Source organism: Pelmatolapia mariae, unplaced genomic scaffold, assembly GCF_036321145.2.
Source record: "Pelmatolapia mariae isolate MD_Pm_ZW unplaced genomic scaffold, Pm_UMD_F_2 NODE_ptg000186l+_length_31511_cov_1, whole genome shotgun sequence".
NCBI lineage: Eukaryota > Metazoa > Chordata > Actinopteri > Cichliformes > Cichlidae > Pelmatolapia > Pelmatolapia mariae.
In genome coordinates this window covers 1-24,077 of record NW_027051882.1, presented here as the reverse complement: position 1 = coordinate 24,077, position 24,077 = coordinate 1, and the positions used below count along the sequence as shown (strand labels likewise).

The window sequence follows — 24,077 nt, the reverse complement described above, 5'->3', positions numbered from 1 at the left end:
CAATACAGAGACTTGGATACTGCAAAACCACTCCACTCTAGGATCTCATCAGTGCTACTGATTCCTTCCCTGTATGCATACTACACAAAGAGTATTGGATGTCACTGTCCTATATGAGATGGATGACACAGAAATCAAAATTCATCCTTAGAAATGTTTATTTAGAGATGGAGATGATGCTATTGACAAACAGACATCAATGTTAAATGGCAATGCTTTACCAGTGTTTGAAATAAACCATCACCCATACAAATGTGTAAATACAGTCAAAAATGACCAAAAACAAGAGCCACTTTAGAGCTATCTATCCAACTGAGTGCTTATAAATTGACCACAGAGTGCATGTCATCACTAACAACCTTGGCATACAGTCATCATACAATTATTTAGAGGAGATCAAAGCAGACAAAAAGAAAACACTTGGGTGCAATCTTCATCCATTACTGTCAAGATGTTTCCTTCTCAGACGCCTCAGCTTTGGCTCTTTCTATCTTGCCTTTTTCTCCTTGGTAGTAATCTGATTCGATCCAATTTGGGTTATCGGAGAGCTTGACGTAGATCTCCCCGTTGTTCTCTGTGACTGTGTGTGTTCTCTGCTTCACACCCTTGGAGTACCATCTGGGCACAGGTGGCTTTTCCTTGGGGTTGGTGCCTTTGTATAAGCACTCCCCTTTGGCTAGAGTGAGCTTGTACTTATGCTTCGGACAAATTATGCACAGCTTGCCGTTAATTTCCTGTACGTGGACAAAAAGCAGGTAAATGACCTTGTGTGTATGTCATTTTAGGTTTCTTTGCACTATAACATAATAATACAATATCCTCACAGCCTCAGCCAAGCATTTGCCTTTAGTCATTTTGGTGCAGATACAAGAATATGTTAAATCAGGAATGAGATAATAACTTAAGCCAAAGCAGAGAAAGTTTATTTATATATCACCCTTAAATGCTATAGTCATTCAAGGTGGTTTAAAGGGGGAAAAAAGAAGAAAAAAGAAATAATAACTATAATAATACAGATACCAGATTACTTAAAAGCAGTAGTGATTAATAACATTTCTTAAAAACAGCCAAGGTTAGGGAAGATCAGTTTATTTTTTCATTGTTTGAAAATGTTAAATTAGTTTGGTCTGTAAGTGATACTTTATGGGGGACATATGTCAGAGACAAGATTTAGGAAAATGAATACAGGCATTACAAAAAAAATACACAACTTTTTGAAACCAGTTGACTCACAGTTTTGTATGTAGATATTCATCTCAATAAAAATGTCTATCAGTGACTCCTCAGGCAAGTTGTAATAAGATTTTTTACCAATTAAATTGGAGCTTTGACAAGCAACCTTGTATTCTTGAAAGATGTCACTAAGAGGAAGGATATCTATGTGAAATAAGAGGGGCCCAAGAATGGATCCCTGTGGGACTCCATGAAGCATTGGGCTTTCTCTGTTTCATAAGCATCTTGTTCAGCTTGAGAGACAAATTTTTAAGGCGTGATTTAAATCATATAAGAATCGTTCCTGTAAGACCCAACACATTTTCTGAACTGTCTAATAGTGTGTTATGAGCTATGGTATTGCATACATAAAATTTGCACAGGTAGTCAGTTTGCCTGAGACTGTATTCAGGTGAATATCGTTTTATACCTTCATGAGAGCAGATCCTGTCCTGTGGTGATGAAAGCCCGATTGAAAGATGACATAATAACAATTAATATTCAGGAAATTACTAATTTAATTAAAAACAACTTTCCTAAATAATTCTACCAATAAATGGAAGGTTAGAAATAAACCTTTAACTACCAAGTGCAGCAGGATCCACATTTCTCTTTTTCAAGAGGGGTGGACAACTGCAGTCTTTGATGACGCAGGGAAAATACCAGAAAGGAACCATTCCCAGTTTTCAAGAGCTCAGTGGCTAAGCTGCTGAAATGTATTTTTAAGATGTGGGGAAGTGTATTCAAACAGCAGGTACTGGGGTTGAGATGAGGCACTATTTGTTCAAGGCTTTTGTAGTGAATGGCAGTAAATTCAGACATGAAAACTGTGTTAAGTATTCATGTCATGGTGTTTAGTTAAATTACTGCTTGAGTGATTGTAGAAGATATTTGCTCTGATATTTTGGAATGTTATCTTGATCTAACCCTCGTAATTTAAACCTGAAACTCACCTCAATGTCGCCATTGTTCAGCGTTCCTCCAGCATCTGCCGAAATGACGGAGTATCAGTGTATTACAAAATAAACAAACACACTAACAGTTTGTTAAAAAGGAAACACTTTCCAGATGACATGTGCTAAAATGTTCAATAATTTATTAAATAACGAAGCCCAGTGTTAAAGGTCCCAGTGTATTTCCTCTCTCTGCAGTGACCACTATGAGTTTTTCACTAGAAAAATTGCACTTACGGTAACAGTAAGAATCCATAGCATAGAAGACTCCCTGGTGGTAGATAATCAGTATATCCCGATCTTCTATTGTTCTGAAAGACCGCTTTGCTTCAATAAGTTCATCCTTCTTGCCCACGAAATGGAGGCCTCTTGCTGACTGCTCGTTCTCCTCCATGTGTCTGCCAAATGCTGTTTTGAGGTCAAGAAGGTCATATCATCATTTTTCAATATATTAATCTAAAACTTTCCAGTACCAGTTCTCAAGGTTGTGTGTATGTCCCTCCATCATTCTCATATGTTGGCCAAAGTGACTATGCTGTATTTTAGGGTAAAAACTTAACTGAATCCACACACGTAAAAAAAAAAGTGTGGGCTTTGGATTCGTCACTGGGATTATTGTGTTGGCACCTCACCTCACAGTTGTCAGCTTAAATTAAGTCCAGAACAACTCAAGAACACTCAAGTAAGAACATTTCTTGGCACTGATCAGCTCTGCTCCAAACATACCAAGGCCCTGAGCTTTAAGCCCTATTATCTGTCTCATGATTATTTGGTATCCATCGTAGTATAGAAAATAAAGCTGCTGTGCTAAACACAAGAGAACAGTGATTTCACTAAATGACCTACATGAATTGGCACAAACTGTATGGGAAATACAAAAACAAAAAAACTGACAGAGATTCAGCCGTCATCATTCAACACAAGAATGGGTTATCCAAAGATCAGAGTGCTACATCATCTCCACGTCTGATCTCCTTGTAGGCAGCATATACCAAAAATATCTGAATGTGAGGATGATTCATGTTCATGTATAGTGGAGTGGAATAATGAGCCCGACACACAGGATGAGTAAGCACAGTAGTAGTAGCAGCGAAAGTCACATGCCCTGAAGCCTGTGGCCAAAGCACAGCCAGCTGAAATGAGCAAGCAGGAAATATAATGAAATATCAGGAAGAAGAAAAGTCTTAAAGTGATCCTTTAAGGACTTTCAGTACCTCTGCACCCCTCTCTCTCCTCATGTGGTGGTTTTGCATCAAAAATAACTCATTTTACTTTTGCATCGCCTTACCTTGAAAGTCAGTCGCCGTATCTCTTCTGTCAAGCTGAACAAGTGTACTGCTGACAGCCCAGGGTTGTGTGGGAAAAATGGGGGCTCATCTCTATTATCTTCAGACACAAGCTGTCTGTTGGTTGGTCCTACACTGGATACATTTCTTATCAGTTTCTTTCAGGCACATAAGCTACAAAGATTGTAAAGAAATGCGTACGTGTTGCTTTAGGCGTTCACTGGGAGAGATTTCTATCATTTTCTTTAAAGAAAAATCTAGTTATATAAATCACATATAAGTACATTTAATTTTTTTAATTTTAGTCCAATGTGTTCAACTGCTTTGGGATTCACCCCAAAATTAAAATAATTCAAGCTGAATTATCATAAGTAAAACGAGCAGTAACGGTGGTGGAAAGTAGCTTTGTAAAATTAGGAGATCTTTTTTTTTTTAATCAAAACTGGCTTTTATACTAGTGTTTTGATTCTACAGCTGACGTTATTGGTCAGAGTTTTTTTTTTATGTGAAAGAAACATATAATGTTATATTTTACATACATGCATTATGTAATACATTATTATAGACTTAATAACCGGTTTGCATAGTGACATTATATTATAGAGACAACAGAATATATGCTAACAGGGATAATTTAGTGATGTAATGCTATATTAACATACGTTATATAAGCCAATATTAGAATACATTTTATATTTATTGATTGGTTTGGACTTGATTTGATAATTTTTGGTGTTCTACAAACCGGAACTATCTGCGTCATTCTTTGCGGAGTGCCCGGAGTATTTTCTCGGCGCTCCGCTCTCTCTTCCTTGTCAAATCATTCACTGTGAGTAGTTTGTGCTGATTTCTTGAAAATAATTGACTTATAATGGCCTCGTGCAGTGTGTGAGCATGAGGTGAAGCTCAGCAGTGCGTCCGGTGGAGCAGAAACATCCACAGTGATAAGAGAGACCATAAAAGCGGCGGTTGAAGCTTATATTAGGCTTCACATCTGATTTGAAAGCTAGCTAGCCGTGTGCTGTAAATACTAACACATTTCTTTCCGTCAGTAAATATTTAACCGTCGCGACTGTGTTTTACAACATAAATCCATAGAATCTGTTATAGAATTAGTCTTTAATTGTCTCTTGATTTTAAAATAAATATATAAAAGAATTAGTCTTCCCGCAAAGCTACATTTCAAAACCTGCACTGACCTGGTTTAGAGTGTTTATAACTATTTTTACAGGAGTTAGTACCACATGTATAATAATAAATGTTCCCATCATTCCTCTTTGCAGTAACTAACTAACAAAAAGCGATATGCACTATTTGCTAGTAGTGGATTGAACCCCCTTTGGTTTTCAGGACTGCCTTAATTCTTCTGTGGGTTATGGTCCATATTGACATGACAGCATGTCAATATAATGTTAATCTCCTGTTCCAGCATATCCCAAAGGAGCTTTTTTGGCCATTCGAATACAGTGAATAGCCTGGCTTAAAACTTGTCATGCTCAAGAAACCAGTTTGAGATCATTTGAAGTTTGTGATATGGCACAATATCCTCCTGGAAGCAGCCATCAAGAGATGGATACACAGTGGTCTTAAAAGGAATGACATGCAGGCTGTGAAGTTAAAATTGGTACCAAGAGGCCAAAGTGTGGCAAGATAATAATCCCCACACCATTACACCACCACCACCAGCCTGATGTATGGTTGGATCCATACTTTCCTCTTATTTACATAGAATTCTGACCCTACCATTCAAATGTTGCAGTAGAAATCGAGACTCATCAGACCTGGTAACATTTTTACGGCTATCTTCTATTGTTCAAGTTTGGTGAGACTGTGTAAATTGTTATTTCAGTTTCTTGTTCCTGCTTCAAGGTTTGACATGCTGTGGATTAAGAAATGCTCCTCTGCATACGTTGGTTGTAATGAGCAGTTATTTGAGTCCCTCCTGTCAGCTCAAAGCAGTCTGGCCATTCCTCTGAACTTTGGCATCAGCATAGTATAGTCAAGCAGTGAACTGCCACTCACAGCGTATTTTCTGTGTTTCAGACCATTCTCTGTGAACCGTAGAGATGGCCTTGTGGCAAAATCTCAGTAGATCAGCAGTTTCTGAAATACTTAAACCATCCCAACTGGAACCAACAGCCACGAAAAGCCACTTAAATCACCTATTCTGACACGCACTTTGAACTTCACCAAGTCGTCTTGACCTTAAAGTTGTGGCCACGTGATTGGCTGATTAAATATTTGAATTAATACAGTTGAGCAAGTGTACTTAACAAAGTGGCCTGTGAGTATATGTACATTTGTCTGTGTTAATATTTGTGGGCATGTGCACCTTATCTGTAAAATACACATTTATGTAACAAATGCAAAACATGATGCATAAACAAGAAAAAATGACTAGCACTGGACTTTTATTAAGGCTCTGTTGAAAGAAATGTTATATTTTAGTTGAGTGCAGGATGCATGAGTTTGTGGTTTGACACTTTAAATTTGTTCTATATCTGCGGTTATAAAATGTTGTCATCATCCAATAAAGTCCTTAGTTTTCTGGAAAGTGAACACACAATAACAGAGGAATTGTGTTTGTGTATAAGTTGCTTTAACAGGAAGATGGTACTGCGAGCTTGTGGCTTTATCATATTTCGCCGTCTAGTCGGCCGCATCCCTCCTCCAGGCAACATCGAGTATCTCCTTCTGCAGACATCTTATGGGGAACACCACTGGACGCCACCAAAAGGTGTGTTTAAGAAACACTAGATTGATTTTTTTCTTCATTACAGAAAATGACACGTTAATGAGTCTTTTTTTTCCCCTAATAAATTCACCATAAGGTCATGTGGACCCAGGTGAGGATGACCTCACCACAGCACTGAGAGAGACCAAGGAGGAGGCGGGGCTGGGAGCAGAGCACCTGAAAGTGATAAAAGGCTTTGTTCAGGAGTTGCACTATGAGGTGCGTGGCAAACCCAAAGAGGTGCTGTACTGGTTGGCTGAGCTGAAGGACCCAGGGAAAGCTGTGACTTTGTCTGATGAGCACCAGGATTACCGCTGGGCCCAACTGGAGGAAGCCTGCACTCTGGCCCGGTACAAAGACCTGCAGGACACACTGAGAGCAGCACACAGACACCTAGAGGCATGTCAGGACAAACAATGATGTGTCACAGAGGAGAGGATCATAAATGGGAAGTAACTGCCTGCTGGTATGTGGGATCGTACCTTTTTCTGGAAGAGCATCTGTTTTGAAAGCACTGCTCCTAATTCCTTTAACTGAATGAGTCTGACTTTCCTGCCTTGTCTTTCTTTAAATGCTTTCCAGAACCTTATGTAAGAGAAAGACTCCCTTAAGTCACAAAAAATCAGAGAGAAAATAAAATCAACAGTTGAACACTAATTACTGCACAAAAATACGACTGTGCCCTTGAATATCCTTAGTAATAGGATTAAATGCATAAATGATGCGTTTTTGATTGTAAATAAGCTGTATTGCAGGTTTGTGCATTACAGCTGTCTTTTTGGTCATTTTTTTTCGGTCTGTCTCCAGTTTGAATTAAATTTAGACCAACACGAAAGTTTTCTCCTACCTTTGATACTTACTCAACTTTACATCATTTCTGAATGGATTGTTTTGTTTTTTTAAACATGTATTACAAAGATGCAAGGGGATACTGGGCTAAAAATAGAACAGTCAAGTGAAACACTAATGATAAAAATAAACTGTAAACAGCAGATGCTGCCACATGGTGGGGACAAACATTTTTTTTTCCCTAAAGCTGCACATTTGATATCACAAGCATAAAATAGCAGCACATAGCAGAGCAAAGAGAGCAGCAATAGATAACTAACATCATCATTGTCATGAGAAAAAGTTCTACATTAAATATAACAGTTAAAAAAAACAACATCTTTGGATCCGAATACATTTATTTGCTCAGAAGCAAATGGTGAGAATAAACATCATCCTTTTCTTGGGTACTGCTGCTCTTTTATATAAGTACAGTTAGACAGTCTGCTCTGGATTTCACGATAGAGGATTATGCCTTTGCTTGAAAGGATAAAATTAGAGTTTTTGAGGAAAAAAATGTGCGCCTTCAACTCAAGAAGCAGAATGGGAGCGCTTATGGTTTGAATTACCTGTCATCTGTCATTATGAAGACACAAACGGGCAACGGCAGTGATCATGTAAGTGGAGGTCACTGAAACACCGATACATCTACCTTAATATACTAGAAAATATATTTACAAAAAGGTAGGTCAGTAATGATTTTTTTTATGTCTGTCAAGAGATTACAAGCTCTTCCAACAAATATTAAAAGCCGACTAATGGATTTGAAATTACCCTCACGAGTAAACATTAACAGTGAGGTATGCTACTTTTTTAGCTTCTTTTTATGCTATGGTGTTTCCTAATATCATCTCGCACAGTAATCCAGAACCCCCCTCTGCAGCCACTTCTTGGATCTCTTCAGTGGCAAAACCACCCAACTCATCCGAGGCATGTAGTCTTTCCAGCGTGTCCTGGATCTTCCCCGAGGTATCTTCCTGGTGTTCTATGACAAAAACACCTCACTACAAGGTGCCCTGGAGACATCCTCGTCAGAACACTGAATCACCTCAGTGAGCTGTTTTTGATAAAGAAAAGTAGCTTCTTTACTTCCAAATGACTCCTCACCCGATCTCTACGGCTGAGCCCAAACACACTTCAGATGAAACTCACATCTACTGCTTGTTTCTGTGATCTTATTCTTTTGGTCACTAGCAGGAGCTCATGGCTGTAGATAGACTGGTAAATTGACAGCTTCACTTTCCAGTATAAGACCCTCATCACTACCAACACCGCAAAACCGTATTTATCTTCCACTCCTCACTCGTGAAGAAGAGCCAAGATAATTCAATTCCTTCAACAGCTCCAGGTGCAGACGCTCTTGGGAAGAGTGTTACTACTGGCAATATGAGCCATGCTTTTGTGATGGTTGTACAAGGACTGAATATGACAATGAGCCAGGTGCACCATTCTCCCTAAGCACCCGGACACCCCAAAGGACGCAGTTATATGCCCTCTCCAAGTCCACTCTAACAGAGGGACCCGCTGCCTCAGTACACTGGCAAGACCTTTCCAGGTGAGCTGAAAAGTGTGATTCCCATGTAATTGTAGCACACACAGTTACAAGAATAGTTACAGGAATCCCCGTATCACCGCCCCAGTCTGCTAATCCAGAGTCACTGCTCCAGACTTCCATAAAAACTTTGCAGAAGAGATTCAACCAAGAAAGCCCCAAAACATCATGAACCTTGAGGAAGTCAGGGTGAATTCCAGCCACCTGGTGGCACAGTCATCTAGCAGTTGTTTTAGTATCTTTGTCACCTTAGCCATAGTGATGGCCCTCACCAGCTTTGTCTCTAGACTTACTTCTTTACACATATAAATTGGGAAAACCCAGGCACTGAACTCGGGTGATATAAGAAAGATATTCAAAGTTTAAAATCCTTGAAGATTTTTTTATCCATATCCTTGGGTACAAACTCTTCAATGAGCAGGCTCGACTGCAGGCATACTTGTGGTTCGTAGAGTTTCTAAAACTAGAATGGGAGGCCAAGTGTTCAACTCTCAGGCTCCTCTCCTGTGGAACCAGCTCCCAGTTTGGATTCAGGAGACAGAGAGTAGAGACACCCTCTGTACTTTTAAGATGAGGCTTAAAACTTCCCTTTTCGATAACGTTTGTAGAGGACTGGGTCAAATGATCCGAACTATCCCTTAGTAATACTGCTTTAGCCTCAGACTAATGGGAGAGTTCCCATTCTGAGAAGGGGACCTCTCCCCTACTCCCCTCTTTTTAGTTAACTTTTATCCACTTTCTCAGTTTGTTTAGTCCTTGTTTTTGACTTTGGTCTCTCACCCCCCCCCCCATTTCACCTCATACACAAACAGTCAAAGCAGATGTCTGCTCCTCCCTGAGCCTGGTTCTGCTGGAGATCTCATCCTGTGAAAGGGGAGTTTTTCTTCCCCACTTTTGCCAAGTGCTGCTCATAGAGAATTGTGTTTGGGTTTTCTCTCTCTAAAAGTGGAGGATCTTTACGTTACTATGAAAATCCCTTGAGATATCTATTATTGTAAACTGGTGATTTATAAACGAAAGAAGAGAAAGAAATCCTACAGTAACACATCTTCCTAAAAACTACATCCTTGTGCCTGTGGGTACACCACAAACCTTATTGTAAATGTATGTTGGAACTACATGTTACTAATGAGAATGTAACCCATTTTTACCAATCTGATTATTAAACATTGATGTCAAGCGCCAAGGCAGAAATCCTGTATAGCTCAACACTCAAAAATTGACTAGTATCATTTACTTAGTTTGAGAGTAATCAAAGGTCAGTGGCTCAAATAAGGTGAAAATCCTTTCAATAGGCTTTGATGACATACTGTTTTATTTCTTATGATTTTCAAACTGAACCACCAGTACTATCCATTTGCATATCACTCCTAATTTTAGTCAAAAATCAAACTTGCTGTGTTGTCCATTTTTCATGACATGTGGGCTTAGCAGCAACAGATATCTGAGCCATATTGCAAACAACCCAACAAGGTCATGTTCTTTTTTTTCTTTTCTTTTCTTTTCTGTTTTTTTTTTTTTTTTTGAACAATAGAAACTTTGAGTGACATTTGCATCCTCACAAACAAAATGATGGGAAAAAAATGAAATAAGATGAAACCGACAAGGACAGCATAAACATCATTAGGTGTGGACAGACTGTGGAACCATTGTGGACAGCTCAATCAGCAGAGTGTGGGACCATGCGAATGTCTCAGGATGACCTCACTGTGTCCACCCACACTTTAGAAAATACACGCTTGTGATTCACACTCACACACAGAGAATAAACAAAGTAAATGATTTCATTCAGTTTTCTATGCAACTGTGTGTGGAACAACATGTTAAAATTATGGATTGCGACTCATGTTATTTAATCTTTTTTTTTTTGTTTCTTGATGTTTAGCATTAATAGTCCGTGGCCTTCTTAGCATTTCTCCACCTCCCCTCAGGATAAAAAGAAGGCATACGTTTTATTTAAGAAGTGGAGAGTTCTAATACTGATTAAATTGATCATCAAATTGCTAACAAAAGGGCTACACTAGATCTATTTATTTCTCTAATGTGAATTCAGATTTCTAAATTTTGGGTGAAAGGCAAAAACCTGGCTTTAAAACATTCGTGACATTTTAGGAAATGCAGTTATTTGTTTTTTGTGCTGAGACTGAGACTAGAAGATTGATATAACAGTTCATTTTTACATTTCTTAAAGATGTTTTGTTAAATAAACAAAAGTAATCATTAATAACCTTTGATTACAATCCAAAATTTAGACGTTCTCATATCAATCCTCAGCATCAGAAAGCATGCATTTCCCAAAATGTTCAGCTCTCTCTTTAGCAGACACACGTGAGATTTGTACTTTCCATTGTTTACTACTGAGCTTACTTCTTTCTACATGGTGATGGGCAAAAATGGTGATCACAACAAGAAGTCCAGAATCTCAATCATATTTCCACCTCCTCTCGTGGCTTGGTATCAAATCCATTCAAAGTCTTTTAGGAGTGAATTTTGTTTGTCGCCGTTCTCAACAGAATCCAGTCTTTGCGAACCTCCAAAGCACAAGGCCAGGAGACAATACTTCACTCCTTTGGCTTCACATTAAAATCCAAAAAGGTATGTCTCTAAGAGTCTACTCAATCTGCATTAAATCCATTACATGCATCCATTCGTCCATAGTCTTTAAAATGAATGAATGTGGGGCTGGACTTGTTTTCCTTGGCATAAAATCCATCCATTGGAGTCACAACCCCAGTGCTCCACTGTGTTCAATGAACAACAGGTTCTTAAAACATAGCTCAAAATGCGTGGTTTACTCGATGCGGCACAATGATACTGTTCAGTGTGTTCAAAAGCTTAATACTCAAAATGTGTGTGTGTGGTTTTTTTTTCTTTTTTCTTAAATCAGTCAAATCCTCAGATGATTCACGCCTCCAGAAACAGCACTTGAACAAAGTGCCTACAAACTGAATGGTTCATCAACTGGACTACTGAAACAAAGGAAAACCCTGACATCATAGTCAATATGAATAGTAAATGTAAATATACACACACGGGGATAACAGGCAATCAGTGTCGTATTCATTCAAATGCAAATGTGTATCTAAGCTGCATGTTGATCTTTGTCCCTGTCGATAAACAAGACTCTGGATGTGGTGTAGCACAGTAACAACATCCAGTTTTCACTAAGTTGCATTGAAGCATCAATTGGGAGTCACAGGGCACAAAAAAAGAGAAGATTTCCACATCTATCGCAACATAATGCGAGCATTGCATTGGGGAGAAAGAGATGCATTTTGATTTTCTTTACCCTACCAAAAACAGAATGACTTAACGGACCCCAGTCTGCACTAACAGTAACATTCAGTGATGTGTAAATGCTTGAAGAGGGATCAGAAACTTTCAGAGCAATCTTAGCCCTCTAATGAGACCAAGTGAGATATAAAGAAAAGGAGGCGGAGGTGAGGAGCAGGTGTGTCTTAAGATTCTCTTTGCTTTTTCTCTCTCAGTGAAAGTCTGTTGAGGCCCTGAGGTTTACGAGGCAGAGAGAGGTGCAGGAGGCGATACGAGAACACTCTTCCCCCCCCAACCTTAATGAAATAACGCTGCTTCGCCGGAAAATGAGGGTACTACTGAAGGTGTACCCAAGAAGGTGGAACGCCAGAGCCTGCGTTTGCACATTTAGGTTGATTGCATCAAAGTCGAACAGGCAAGCGTTCGGGACAGAGATATTCTGCCGGGGGGGGGGACAATGAACGACTGTGACGTGACGAGCCGGCCAGCTCATCGACTGGTTAATGAGCCAAAGGGGTAAGTGTCCATTAACCAGCCTGTGTGAGCCTTCTGAGAAAATACAAGTGAAGAATGTGTCGGTCAAATAAACACATAAAAACAGCAACAAGGACAGACACAGTGGATAGATCCAACCTTTCTTCCAACCCAAAACCAAACAATCCGTCATGGGGCTGGCCAGTGACAGTGGAGTTCAAGAGACCACCACAAGGACTATTTGTTTTCATCATTTATCAAAGCTAAGACAATTTGCTTCCTTACAGGATGATATTCAACATCAAAGAGTTCTTTTAGCTTTAGGAGATGTGCAGCAGGAAATATTGATATACTGGAAGATTTTGTTTTACCGTGTATCTAGTAGGATTCAAATATATGTGTACACCTACTACACCGTAATATTTATTATGTCATTGCTGCTGTTGGCTAAACTGATTTTCCTAAAACCAAGGTGTGACTTTAACAACCTACTCTTTCTAAAACAAAATGACTGGTTTAGCAAGACAACACTGAAATTTAATGGCTGAAGGCTAAAGTTAACCACAACCAAATAACGTAAAGTAAGGTAATATGAGCAGCTGTCTAAATGAGATTGTAATACAGTGAGGCATAATCTACTTTGTGACTTGGATGCGATTGAACACATGCTAACAATAAAGAAACACTCTAATGTTCAAGTCTGCAGAAGCACGCCATCTTTGTGGTTTATGGTAATGAGGAAAAGGCCAGACCCTCAAACTCTTCCATGGCACATTTTAAAAATGTGAAACATGTTTTCAAATCAATAAACACCTTCAGGACACTCTCAAACAGTAATAAAACATTTGTTGCCACACAGAGTGCGAGGTGTAATTAAGGCAAACGGTGGAAACGTCAAATTCTGCTTTCAGCGAGAACAGTACCTACAACGTTTTGCTGAAAAGTTACGTAACAGCATCAAAGAAATTGCATTTGACCCAACGCTTGTATTAGTTTAATAAATGATGAAAGATTTTTTTTTTTTGGCAGTAGACTTTTGACCCCATTGTATGTGCAAATATACATGTGCACACATATACACATACACACACATACACACACACACAGAAAAAAAGAAGAAGGGTGGTGGAGTTGGCAGGAAGAAGTTATCATCCAGATCATCACGAGTCTTCGTTGCCAGAGTCGTCCTGGTTGTCGTAACATCTGGTGGACGTCCCGCAGTCCTCCACGGTGCCGATTCCCCCGGCTTCACCTACAGACTCCATCTCGCTCTCGTCCTCCTCCTCGTCCTCCTCTTCCATGTCGTCGTCGTAGAGGTCGTCATAGAGAAGGTCTGAACTGCGGTCCTGAGAAGGAACCCGGGTCTGGATGCAGTACTCGGCCAGCGTGGTGGGCACTTTGACGCCGTCGCGCTCCGCCTCTGCTGCTGTTGACATCACTTGCTTCCTGTGAGCAAACGTGCAGGTGTATTATTTTTATTTATTTTTTTTTGTTGCATAAAATACATTTCTTCAAAGTAACTACACACACTAGTAGGAGTGTGTTCATTTGTACCTGATAATCTCTGCATACTCCTTATCCTTGCCTTTGCTGTCCCTCCATTTGCGAAACATAACTGAGGCATCCACATTGGCTGGGGAGAAGGTGTTTGGCTCGTTGAGCAGAGAGATCACACTAAGCAGGATGGTCCTGATTATCAGCACATACGCACACGCGCGCACACACACACACACAGAGTGGAAATGAGGACACTGTAATATCAGATGTCGTCGTCGTCATATGAAAGAAAACCTCTACACAAGCTTTTTGAAACCTCAGAAGCTGTAACCCAGCTCGGAGAGAGGCGTTACCTCACCTCTTTCCCCTCGTGGCTCAATTACATTCTACACCCAATCTGCTCAAGTTTTCAAACACAGACTCAGCACTTTAATGCAACTCTGTGTTTCTTGCTGATATGCTAAATTTAGAAGAAATTCAGAAACCTACCCTACAGTGGTGTCTACCGCTACAGATAGAATACAGAACAAAGAAATGGTAGAAGATAATTATATCCAATTCTTAATTTCATTTATGAAAATTAAATAAGACCTAGATCCAATTTTTGTGTCACAAAAAATGTCTAATTTAGCCAAAAGGAAACTGAACCACAGCTAGCTGTTCCTAGCAGCAGCATTTTTAGACTCCATCTGCTAGTTTTTGGCAGAAATCAGAAACTGAGGGGTCTAGTGGGTTCATGCCTGTCTAACTTGTCCCCACCGCTGAATTCTTCATGTTCAAACATGCAGTATTAAAACAACTGTAAACTGACATCACTTGAGGTAGTATGTCAGGCTTCACACAGCTCCCACTGGTGTTACAGTATGCTCTAAACAATTCTTTTCATGCTTGTACATGTAGGAGCAAGACACCCCCAAGACTTATCAACAGGCCTAAAGGTGTAAAATTAGTGAAGGTGAACTTGGACCAGAAGGTTTGCTAAGAAATTACCTGACATTCTGGGTGGGGTTCCACCTTTCAGAGGGCAGCTCCCCACTCTGAGGATCGTCAACAGGGGGGTGTAAGATCGAGATGCACACATCTCCATTCTGAAGACCAAAAGACATAAAGGAACATTTGTCAGGAAAACACAAACGCGGCAGCGTCTTTAAACAAATCCATTTTAAAAAGGAAATAAATGCCAAACTGCAAACACGAAAGCATTAAGATCCTTCAGGACTAACCTCATAGATGTTGGGATGCCACATCTTGGTGAGGAAGCGAAAGGTCGGTGGGGAGTATGGGTAGTCAACTGGGAACTTGATGTGAGCCTGAAAGAACAAACAGTAGTCTGACTTCAGTTACTTGTAACTAAGCTTCAGCCATTTAAGATCACTAGGGTCTTAACTTCAAGGAGAAAGCATCTGGAATGTGAAAAAAACCACACTATCCAATTAAACTGCACATGTGTGTATTTTTATTTGTGCAATAATAAATTATAATTATCAATTTTCACCAAAAAGTAGGACAAAGGAATCAAAAAGCTACATTAAGTAGATGTTGACAGTAGATTTAAGTTGCTATGGGGACAATTCATACACACATATAAAGTAAATAAAAAATATATTTAAAACAATTACGGCCCACTCTTTGCATCGTTGCCTAAGTTCATTTGCGACGGCATTGCAACACCTCGATCCTTTTCTTTTTCATCCATTGTGTTACAGATTTGTTGCTGTGCTTGGGATCACTGTCCCATTGTCAGGCAGAAGGCCTCACATTTAACTCTAGAACATGTTTGTATACAGAGAAGCTCACAGCCAACTCCATGTCTGCAAGGTGCCCAGCTGCTCAGGTTCTGTGGCTGTAAAGCCAGCTCAAATCATCACTACTCCACCACCGTTCTTTACAGTTGGTATCACATATCTGCTTTTCTGCAGACATGGTGCTGTTCATTATGGCCACACGTGTCAACTTGGTCTCATCTATTCAGAGGACATTGACCTATGATGCAGCTTTCCAAACTTCCAATTTCTTTTTAGAAAGAAGAGGCTTTCGCCTGACAACCCTTCCAAAAAAAAGACATACTTGTTCAGTATTATTCTAATTGTGCTGTCATGAACATTAACATTTAACATGTTAACTGAAGTCTGTAGAATCTGAGATGTAGTTCTTGGGCTTCATGTTTCTTTGAGCATTGCACAGTCTGACCTTGGGGTGAATTTGCTCGGCTATCCACTCCTGAATGCATCAGATCTGCAAACTGCAAAGAAATCTTGCTTTTATAGAGATGGCCACACTTTCCGATGATCAGTTAATAAAAAGCATTTCATCAGTAGCACCTGACTGCTATTAATTATGAAAGCAGTACTATTGTACTCAGGTGCCACCGGACTCTTGTGAAAACATGTAAAATATTCATATTCCATGCGTATTGGAGCAATACATATGAAAGGTCTTGCTTATTTAAGCAGGTCAAACGCCAAAGTTATGTTGTTGTAACGCCACAGCCTAACTTTTAGAAGGGTGTTAAACTGGCATTTGGGGCATTATGAAAAAAAAAATATACAAAGTTTAGCAGCTGAAACCCTTTAAGTTCCTGTTTTTATTTACATTTTAAAAAGCATCCTAACTTCTTTTTGGACACGGGGTTTTAGTCAACCACAAAGTTGCTTCCTTTACCGTCATATTTTAAACCACATCACATCAGAGAAATAGTTACACATCCAGCCATACCAACAATTAGACTGTGAATCACCCTATATTGTCATCAGTTCCTAATTAATTTCACTGTGACACAACATCAGGTGCTTCTGGCTCTTTCTTTCCAAAGTATTATCAGAGAAAAAGGATGGTAGGCTTGGGTGTGTGTAACTCCGCCCTAGCTCTCGCTGAACTGCTTGCCCGTCTGATAGGACTATCATTACTCCGCAGCTAGTTACTAAATTACTGCAACTGTGTGACATTAGACACGGAGACGTCATAACACACTGGCATGAGTTCCACTGCTTAGTATCAGTCGCTGAAGAAACATTTCTTTTTAAATGTGCAAACACAAGTTAACAGATTGGTGTCAAAGTAACAGTAAAGTCTAACATGTAGTTGCCTTCATGGGCATCTTTCTCTTTTTATCATTTTGAGCTCGTCTGGATTTCTGGGTTTTCTTTATTTTCCTGTCTGCATCACATAGTGTATCCTAAAATTACTTTTGCATACCCTAAAGTGAGGGCAATCAACACAACACAGAGAATTCTGGGGAATGATTGAAAGCTGTTGCTTGACTTTAAATCCAAACACCTTTCACTTTACTCTCAGTATAATTACAGGGGACACTGAAGATATCCCAAAATATCCCATCCCTGTACAAAAGCATGATTGTGTATGGTGTAGGCTGCAGGAACCACGCAGTAAAAACAAAGTTACACTGAAACACCTGAATCGTACTACAATTCACTTTCACCAGTTTTTCATTAAATGAAGATCAGCTGCACCACCTGCCAGTCGGGCATTTACAAGACTAAACAAGTCATTTATTAATGTCATCAGGCACTGGCTGCCAAAGTATTCAACAAACGAGTAGTATACATGTCCCTTTCAAAAGGGAAGTCCACATTTCCTGTTTGCTAGCTATTACATAGACTGGAAAACCAGCCCAGAGTTCACTTTTACTTGTGGCATCTAATCCTGACATTTGTCAGTGCTGATGTTCCTCAAATTTTTGTGGCTAAAGACATGCCAGTTAAAAGAGTATATTACAGCAATACCTGCTCTGTGTTATCCTTCCATTCCCACTAGGCTACAGCATCATCTGCGTAGCAACAAGCAGAAAGCAGGTGCTCTTTATGCTACATTTTCTAAATGTTTCACCGAATATGCAGTATATTTAAAGAAAAAAATATAATGAATCTAATCATGTCCCTTCTCTCTCTGTACTGAGGTGCCATTTATATCAGTCTCGTAGCTAAAAATAGCAAGCACAACCATCTTACAGTGAGGTGGGTGAGGGCTGGGTGAGGGCTGGCCGAGGAGAAGGACAGGACAGGACAGAACGACTGAAAATGAATAAAATATAATATAAAGCCTAAAAATTCCTCGCCCGTTAGAGGCAAACCACATTTCAATTACAGCTTCAAGAAGTGAAAAAAGATCTAGTTTGAAAGTTTGAGTTTGTACAGATTTTAGAAGGAGGCTAAACTACCAAGCTGTCTTGAGAGTTGTAGCAAGCCCTGACACATATTTTATTACAAAGAAATCCTAGCCGATAATATATTTGGTCCCTAAACATATTTATTGTATGTGGTTTTTTGCTAATGAATAGCTTCATATGAACTCTTTAAGTAAGCATGACTTCACATAATATGTGCACTGGAAGTGATTGTCCCACCTTGAAGTAGCCTCCCTCATACAGGGTATTCGGGGGGCCAAAGATGGCCACTTCCCAGTTGTAGAGGTCAGACTCCTCCACCAGAGTGATGCGGAAGCCTTCCACTGGCTGCTCCTGCAGAGACTTCAGCTCCATCATGAGGGCCTTCTGGGAACTAGGGGTTGACTGGTGGGCCATGTTCTTTTCCACACTTCTTGACACCAGTTAGCCGCACAGATCAGTGAGAGGAAGCAGGAATTGTGGAGTGGACAGAAATATTACGAGTTTAACGACACTGTCGGGACTCTACTCACTTTTCATGCATTTTTAATATCATGACCAGTTTGACTCAGAAAACAGCTGCAGTGTCTTAGCTTTGCTTTCATTAACAGGAGTCTTTCTAACAAAAACGATAGGAAAAGCAAAACGCTGTAAAATTAAACCCTACATGTAAAAAAAAACACGCACACACAAAAACAGCTCATAAACAATCAGGATTTGTGGCCTGCAAAGCCTGATTATGTCAGTGGTTTGGCTCGCAGGCCCATTATAGTGGGGGAAAAAAGCAAAGTTAACAGAAAGTGTTTACCTCTGTCTCCTTGCACTGTGTTCGCTTCCTTACAGCTGAGCCCTGCAGGATAAACTCATTGGCTGTCCATGCTAACCTGGCTGTGCCTTGACAAAGAGACAGTGACAATAGCAGTGGATTTTTTTTCCTGCTAAAGCCTATGGCTGCTCCTCGTGTTGTGTTTCCGAAATTCTTTGTGTGCCAGTGTTGACAGTTGACATGGAGCAAATATCAGTGTAAGTCACGGTCTCCTGCGGATCATTCTTGGCTTTAAAACAGGACTCTGGCTCTCCCTGCCATCTCTCCGTGCTGCTGGTTCGGTTCGGACAGGCGCCCAGCTGATCTCTGCTTGTTTATGTTTGTTTATCTGCTCTCTGGCAGTCTCAACTTCTCCACACGTCAGCTAAACCCCTACCGAGCAACTTCGTTCAAATAGAGCAGATTTTCTGCTCTTTGTCGTCTCTCCGGCACAGTTACAGTGTAAAAGACTGAAAATTTCGAGCCCGCGGTCGCTAAAAGGACAGTAAGTGAGAGGTTTATACTCGCGAATTACAGTGGATTTAATCGATTTTTATTTTCCTCCCATCTATGCTTCCGGCTATCATTGCGCGTGTCTGCAGAACGTAAAGCGCGTATCTGAACGTGACGTGCGCGCACTCGATGTTATTTTACATGATCGTTCGCGTGACATTTTTATGTTTCAGATTCCAAAAATACATATTTGTAAAACATATTTTAATAATATGTTATTATTTTTTTATGTAAGTTGGTTACATTATTTATCTAAGCTCCCTCGCTCTCTTTCTTAATACTAAATATCTGCAGCGTGAAATCCTCACACATACATATAATATTACATTAATATTAGATCTGAGACATTATTGACATTATTGTAATTTTCATTAAACCTACGTCTACTTCCGGTCCTTAACTATATCCCCATATATTATTACTTAAAAGGATGTCATATAAAGTATTTGGTTAATTGGGGTGTATATATTCACGAGATCACAATTATTGTTGTTGTTTTTTTCCAATCAATTCCCTTCACTGGCAATTCTCAGAGCATCTACAACACAGATGTCACTTACTGTACATTGTGGGCCATATGACTCCTACTTTGATCTTAAGTGGGAAGGAGCAGTGAAATCCCCCTTTCAGTCAGTGCAAAGAGGTTCATGTACATTTAATATCTGGAATATATCAATATAAGAAAAGAAGTGCAGTTTGAACAGTATATCTCAGTTTTCTACATGATAAAAATAAGTGCTGCTGTAGCAAACAAAACCTGTCAGCACGACACTTTGGACTTAAATTGTAAGACATAAATGTGTAAAATTACAGAATAAGTTCTGGTAGCTCATTGTTCAGACTGTGTTTTAATTCTAAAAAAGAAAGTTAGAAAGTTTTGTTAATTCTCACAGAATGCCCTATTTCTTTTCTCCTTTTTTCTTTTTATAATGGACCCATTGTAAAAAAAAAAAATAATAATAATAATAATAATAACAAAAGTAAAAATTATATTATTAAAAAAAAGGAAATTTCTATATTAGATGATATTGAAAAAACATCTAATATCCTTTAATTGTTTATCTATTACTTGATTTTCATTGGCATAGTAGGAATGACTATGGTGGAGGTCTTCATCGGTAGGAAAAGTAATAAAAGCTCTGAAAATACAGTTAATAGTCCAAAATGGATGATCCCCTTCACAAAGCTGACCAGTGGGCCGGACTGGAGTCTTTCCCGGCCCCCAGGCCTAATGTTTGACAGCCCTGATCTAGAAGATCACTCATCTTATGAAAAGTGTGCTTTTCATTTCATTTAGTGTTACTCTGTCTTTACTGGCAAACTTAAATAATAAAAATGCTTAAATAATAGAACCAGATTTACTGATTAAAAACAACAACAAAAAAAATCTTAGTTTTTGTAGAGTTGACTTTATCATTAGTAGTGAGACAATGTAGGGGGGCCATGCCAAAAAGTGATCACTGGCTAAAAAAGTGATTGTCAATGCACAACAAATATACAGAATATACAAAAGTCACTGATAACAGCTTCCGTCCTGTGATAGGAGTTAAAAATGACTCGATGTCAATAAATGAGAGATATGTTTGACAGAATATAGACCAGGAAGTTGTTTACAGCAGTATAAGTATCGAAAACCACTTAACAACATTGCAGGGCGGCATTCACTTGAGTTGATATTTAATCTTTCTATAGCCATACGTCAAATAAGCACTGCGATAATATAGCAACCACTCAACATTATTATTCTATAACCCGGCTGTGACTATTTATTAAAATACTCATTTTGTGTAGTTTAAATCAACAGATTTTGTGTTCGCGTGCCTGCCGTTGTGCCGTGCATCCGAGTGACGTCAGACAGGAACCAGTGGAGGGGAGGTTGACAAATCAAGATGGCGACCTACGCTGAAGCAGGAAAGAGGTTTCAGTATAAATAAAACCGAATCGGAGATTAGCTTAAATTGGAGTGGCAGCGCTATAAGGCGTCGTTTGGATTTTGAAAGAACAAGACGGAGCAGATACTGGTGAGAGCGGCATGTTCGTTTCTGTGAGCTCGGTTTAATGTCAGGGGCGGTGGCAGCACAGGCAGCAGCCTGTCCTGTCCGGCCACATAACAAACAGGCCACTGGCGAAGCTAAGCTTATTAGCATGAATAGTGGTTTACATATTCGCCTAACGTCCGACGGTTATATGGTTCGAGTCGAGGTGCAGCTACGCATCTCTTTTGGGATGCGTCACAAAGGGCATCTAGTGTCTGCCAAATCAAAATATGCGAATCTTCCGTCGTGGCGACCCCGTGTAAATAAGGGAGCCGCCGAAAGAAGGTTTAATGACATTCCACCAAGATAGTTAGCCACTATCTAGTGGTGACTGTCAGCGAGTTAAATAATTTGGCTTTTAGAGTCCTAAAATGTCAAGTAAACTACTGCTATACCCGACGCTGGCTTGTTTAACTATCACCGTAACTGTGAAACTGTTAGTGCGCTGAGCTGGAAGTACCCTAAGAGTGTAGACTGGCTTAGCTTGAAGCTAAGGCAATCATAACTTCATTGCCACTAGCTTACGAATATATCGTACTTGGGGGAATATTTTATAACACATACGTGTAAACTGGGACTATTGCAATAGTCTGGTTTAACTCATCGCTGACTGAAAATGTGTTTTCGACTGTTATCGCGGTGCTTTCGTTCTCGTTTTAACTTCGCAGTTAAGTTACTCAAACTTATTTACCTTCATGAGTCAGCCACCGCTGTCTGCGATATTATAGATGACTATAATCGTGTGATTTATAATATCTAATATGTTTTAACTCTAATCGTGGTTTGAAGCAGAAACATTATACCAGAGCCAGAAGGAAATAGTTATAAGATCATTTGTTAAAGTAGATAGAGGACCAATTGACTCGGTGTTTTGTTATATAACGTTATCACCAACTACTGCACCCTACCAATTATTGTGGCGCTACGCTACGAAGCTAACGTCTTCGCACTTAAGACATCTAATAAAATAGATGCACCCCAATCACGAGATGTCTTGTGATCATGATTGATTTGTCTCAGTTGTTTGGAAGTGACACGGAACTAAAACATGTAAACATCTGTAGAGTTGGGTGTTCATTTTCATTTATTCAGGAGATGCCAGGTAAATTATCCTAGTGTGTCAGTAAACCAGGTGATACAGTGTTTATGTCCACTTTAGCCTGAGGAAATCTGAAATGCTCTTTCTTTTAAAAACACAGAGCACTTCAAAGTTAATTAAATCGGCTTCAAAATATTTTCTGCTGGAAGCTGGTCTGCACACCAGCACGCAGATCAAAGTTCTCTGTTTCGCAGATTTGAAAACAGTAACGTCTGTGTTCATAATGTCAGGCACTGTTGCACAGCATTACCAAATAACAGGATTATATAACTTGAAGATGCTGGGCAACATAATGCACAAAGGCAAATGAAGCTATTTCTAATTTAAAAGGATTTGCACTGCAATATGATGACATGTTATTTCTCTTGTTTTTTAATAAGACATGTCAAATAGGCTTTTCTCAGAACAACATATTTTAGTGCAAATATCCCATATTAGACAAAATGTTACACCTGTTGGCAAACTGGTGGAAGAAAGGCTGTGGAAGTCTACTTTGTGCTGGTTTCATAGTGGCGCAACATTTTAAAATATGCTAGCCTATAGCTTATAACCTTTTGCTCTCTTTTATCACTAAAAAAATCAAAAAAAATCATGGTACTCTCACTGACCGCTAACCAGCGTGCTTATTTCTGTTTTCAGACTCTAAATGGCTGCGAGGAAGTCTGGCTCAGATGCATACAACAATGGCAAGGACTTATTTTCAGTACTTACTGTTGTTTTACTGTTAGCTCTGTTGGTGCCTTTATATGTAGTGTGTTTCCTCTAAAGTATACTTACTTTCTCCTTGTTTTTTAATGTGCACAGGACCCATCAGCTATCTTGATGATGTTCCCTTCAAGATAAATGATAAATTCCTTTGTCCAGCCAAAGTGGGTCTGCCTGTTGGTTTCTCTCTGCCAGACTTTGGCTCTGCATTGGCGGACACAAAGGTGGGTTTTTTCCCACAGATGTTAGCTGTGGCATAAATGCAGCTCTGCACATCATTTGTGGTAGTTGAAGATGAGATACGAGGAAATCATTTGTGTTACTGTTGTTTACTGTATTAATTGAGAATATTTTCTCTTTTACTTTGTGTCCTGTTCACCCCTTAACACCTATCAATCTTCTTTTCCACAGTATGACTTTTCTCTCGAGAAACGTAGTGTGCGCTGGGGGGCAGAACTGGCTGAGGCCAGAGCGGCAGAAGCCAGAGCAGAAGAGGCTGCAGCCAAGCAGGAGGCAGAGAGCAGGAAGCATTTGGCCAAGGCCCAGGAGGTTGATGGTGGTGGAGGAAAGAAACCCCAGTCTGCTGCAGAGGACCAGGACCTTCCACCACCAGCGCTGAACCCTGTTCTTGCAGGGCTGAGCCATAATGCCATCCTCACTCCACTGCCTGCTCCAAGCTTTGACCACCGGAACACCCAACCCAGCACTCCTCAGCTACACAGCCTCAATTTAGCTGATTTTGAGCGGGAAGAGGATCCCTTTGACAAGCTGGAACTCAAAACTTTAGACGATAAGGAGGAACTGAGAAACATCCTCCAGAGTCAGCCTCAACCTCAAGCTCAACCTCAGCCTCAGCATCCTCCTTCTGTTTCCCCACCAGAGATTTCTCAGCTAGGGCCAACATCACGTGGAAACAGCCCATCCCCACCCAGCATCAACACCAGCCTCTCATCCAAACCAGGCTTTGCCCACAAACCCAACGGGTTG

At 39.9% G+C, this 24,077-nt stretch overlaps 4 protein-coding genes across 7 annotated transcripts; 2 read left to right on the top strand and 2 right to left on the bottom strand.

Annotated features, from left to right (window-relative positions):
- Positions 1-146: 146 nt before the first annotated feature.
- LOC134622742 (Rieske domain-containing protein-like) lies at positions 147-3,568 on the bottom strand. 2 transcript variants are annotated; one of them, XM_063468098.1, is made up of 4 exons: positions 3,454-3,568; positions 2,403-2,573; positions 2,166-2,200; positions 147-734 (listed from the first exon to the last, which is right to left on the bottom strand). In XM_063468098.1, the coding sequence occupies exons 2-4, from the start codon at positions 2,557-2,559 to the stop codon at positions 447-449; spliced, it is 480 nt and encodes a 159-aa protein (XP_063324168.1). In that variant the 5' UTR covers positions 2,560-2,573; positions 3,454-3,568; the 3' UTR covers positions 147-446. The 2 variants fall into 2 exon arrangements, with proteins under 2 accessions (XP_063324168.1, XP_063324169.1); XM_063468099.1 differs by having other exon boundaries at positions 3,380-3,458.
- A 656-nt stretch (positions 3,569-4,224) lies between these two features.
- On the top strand, positions 4,225-7,296 carry LOC134622743 (bis(5'-nucleosyl)-tetraphosphatase [asymmetrical]-like). Its single transcript, XM_063468100.1, has 3 exons — positions 4,225-4,280; positions 6,046-6,188; positions 6,283-7,296. The coding sequence occupies exons 2-3, from the start codon at positions 6,062-6,064 to the stop codon at positions 6,603-6,605; spliced, it is 450 nt and encodes a 149-aa protein (XP_063324170.1). The 5' UTR covers positions 4,225-4,280; positions 6,046-6,061; the 3' UTR covers positions 6,606-7,296.
- Positions 7,297-9,862: 2,566 nt separating this feature from the next.
- LOC134622741 (ubiquitin-conjugating enzyme E2 R2) lies at positions 9,863-19,336 on the bottom strand. 3 transcript variants are annotated; one of them, XM_063468094.1, is made up of 7 exons: positions 18,741-19,336; positions 18,173-18,365; positions 17,778-17,840; positions 15,033-15,119; positions 14,800-14,897; positions 13,867-14,001; positions 9,863-13,758 (listed from the first exon to the last, which is right to left on the bottom strand). In XM_063468094.1, exons 2-7 carry the CDS (start codon positions 18,347-18,349, stop codon positions 13,473-13,475), a joined length of 846 nt encoding a protein of 281 aa, XP_063324164.1. In that variant the 5' UTR covers positions 18,350-18,365; positions 18,741-19,336; the 3' UTR covers positions 9,863-13,472. The 3 variants fall into 3 exon arrangements, with proteins under 3 accessions (XP_063324164.1, XP_063324165.1, XP_063324166.1); XM_063468095.1 differs by having other exon boundaries at positions 18,173-18,362; XM_063468096.1 differs by lacking the exon at positions 17,778-17,840.
- A 1,764-nt stretch (positions 19,337-21,100) lies between these two features.
- Positions 21,101-24,074, top strand: LOC134622744 (ubiquitin-associated protein 1-like; the record flags this gene model as incomplete). The annotated part of the gene is made up of 4 exons (XM_063468101.1): positions 21,101-21,271; positions 23,025-23,071; positions 23,190-23,314; positions 23,502-24,074. Coding segments are annotated over exons 2-4 (738 nt in total), but the record flags the coding sequence as incomplete, so codon positions are not given.
- Between the last annotated feature and the right edge of the window lie 3 nt (positions 24,075-24,077).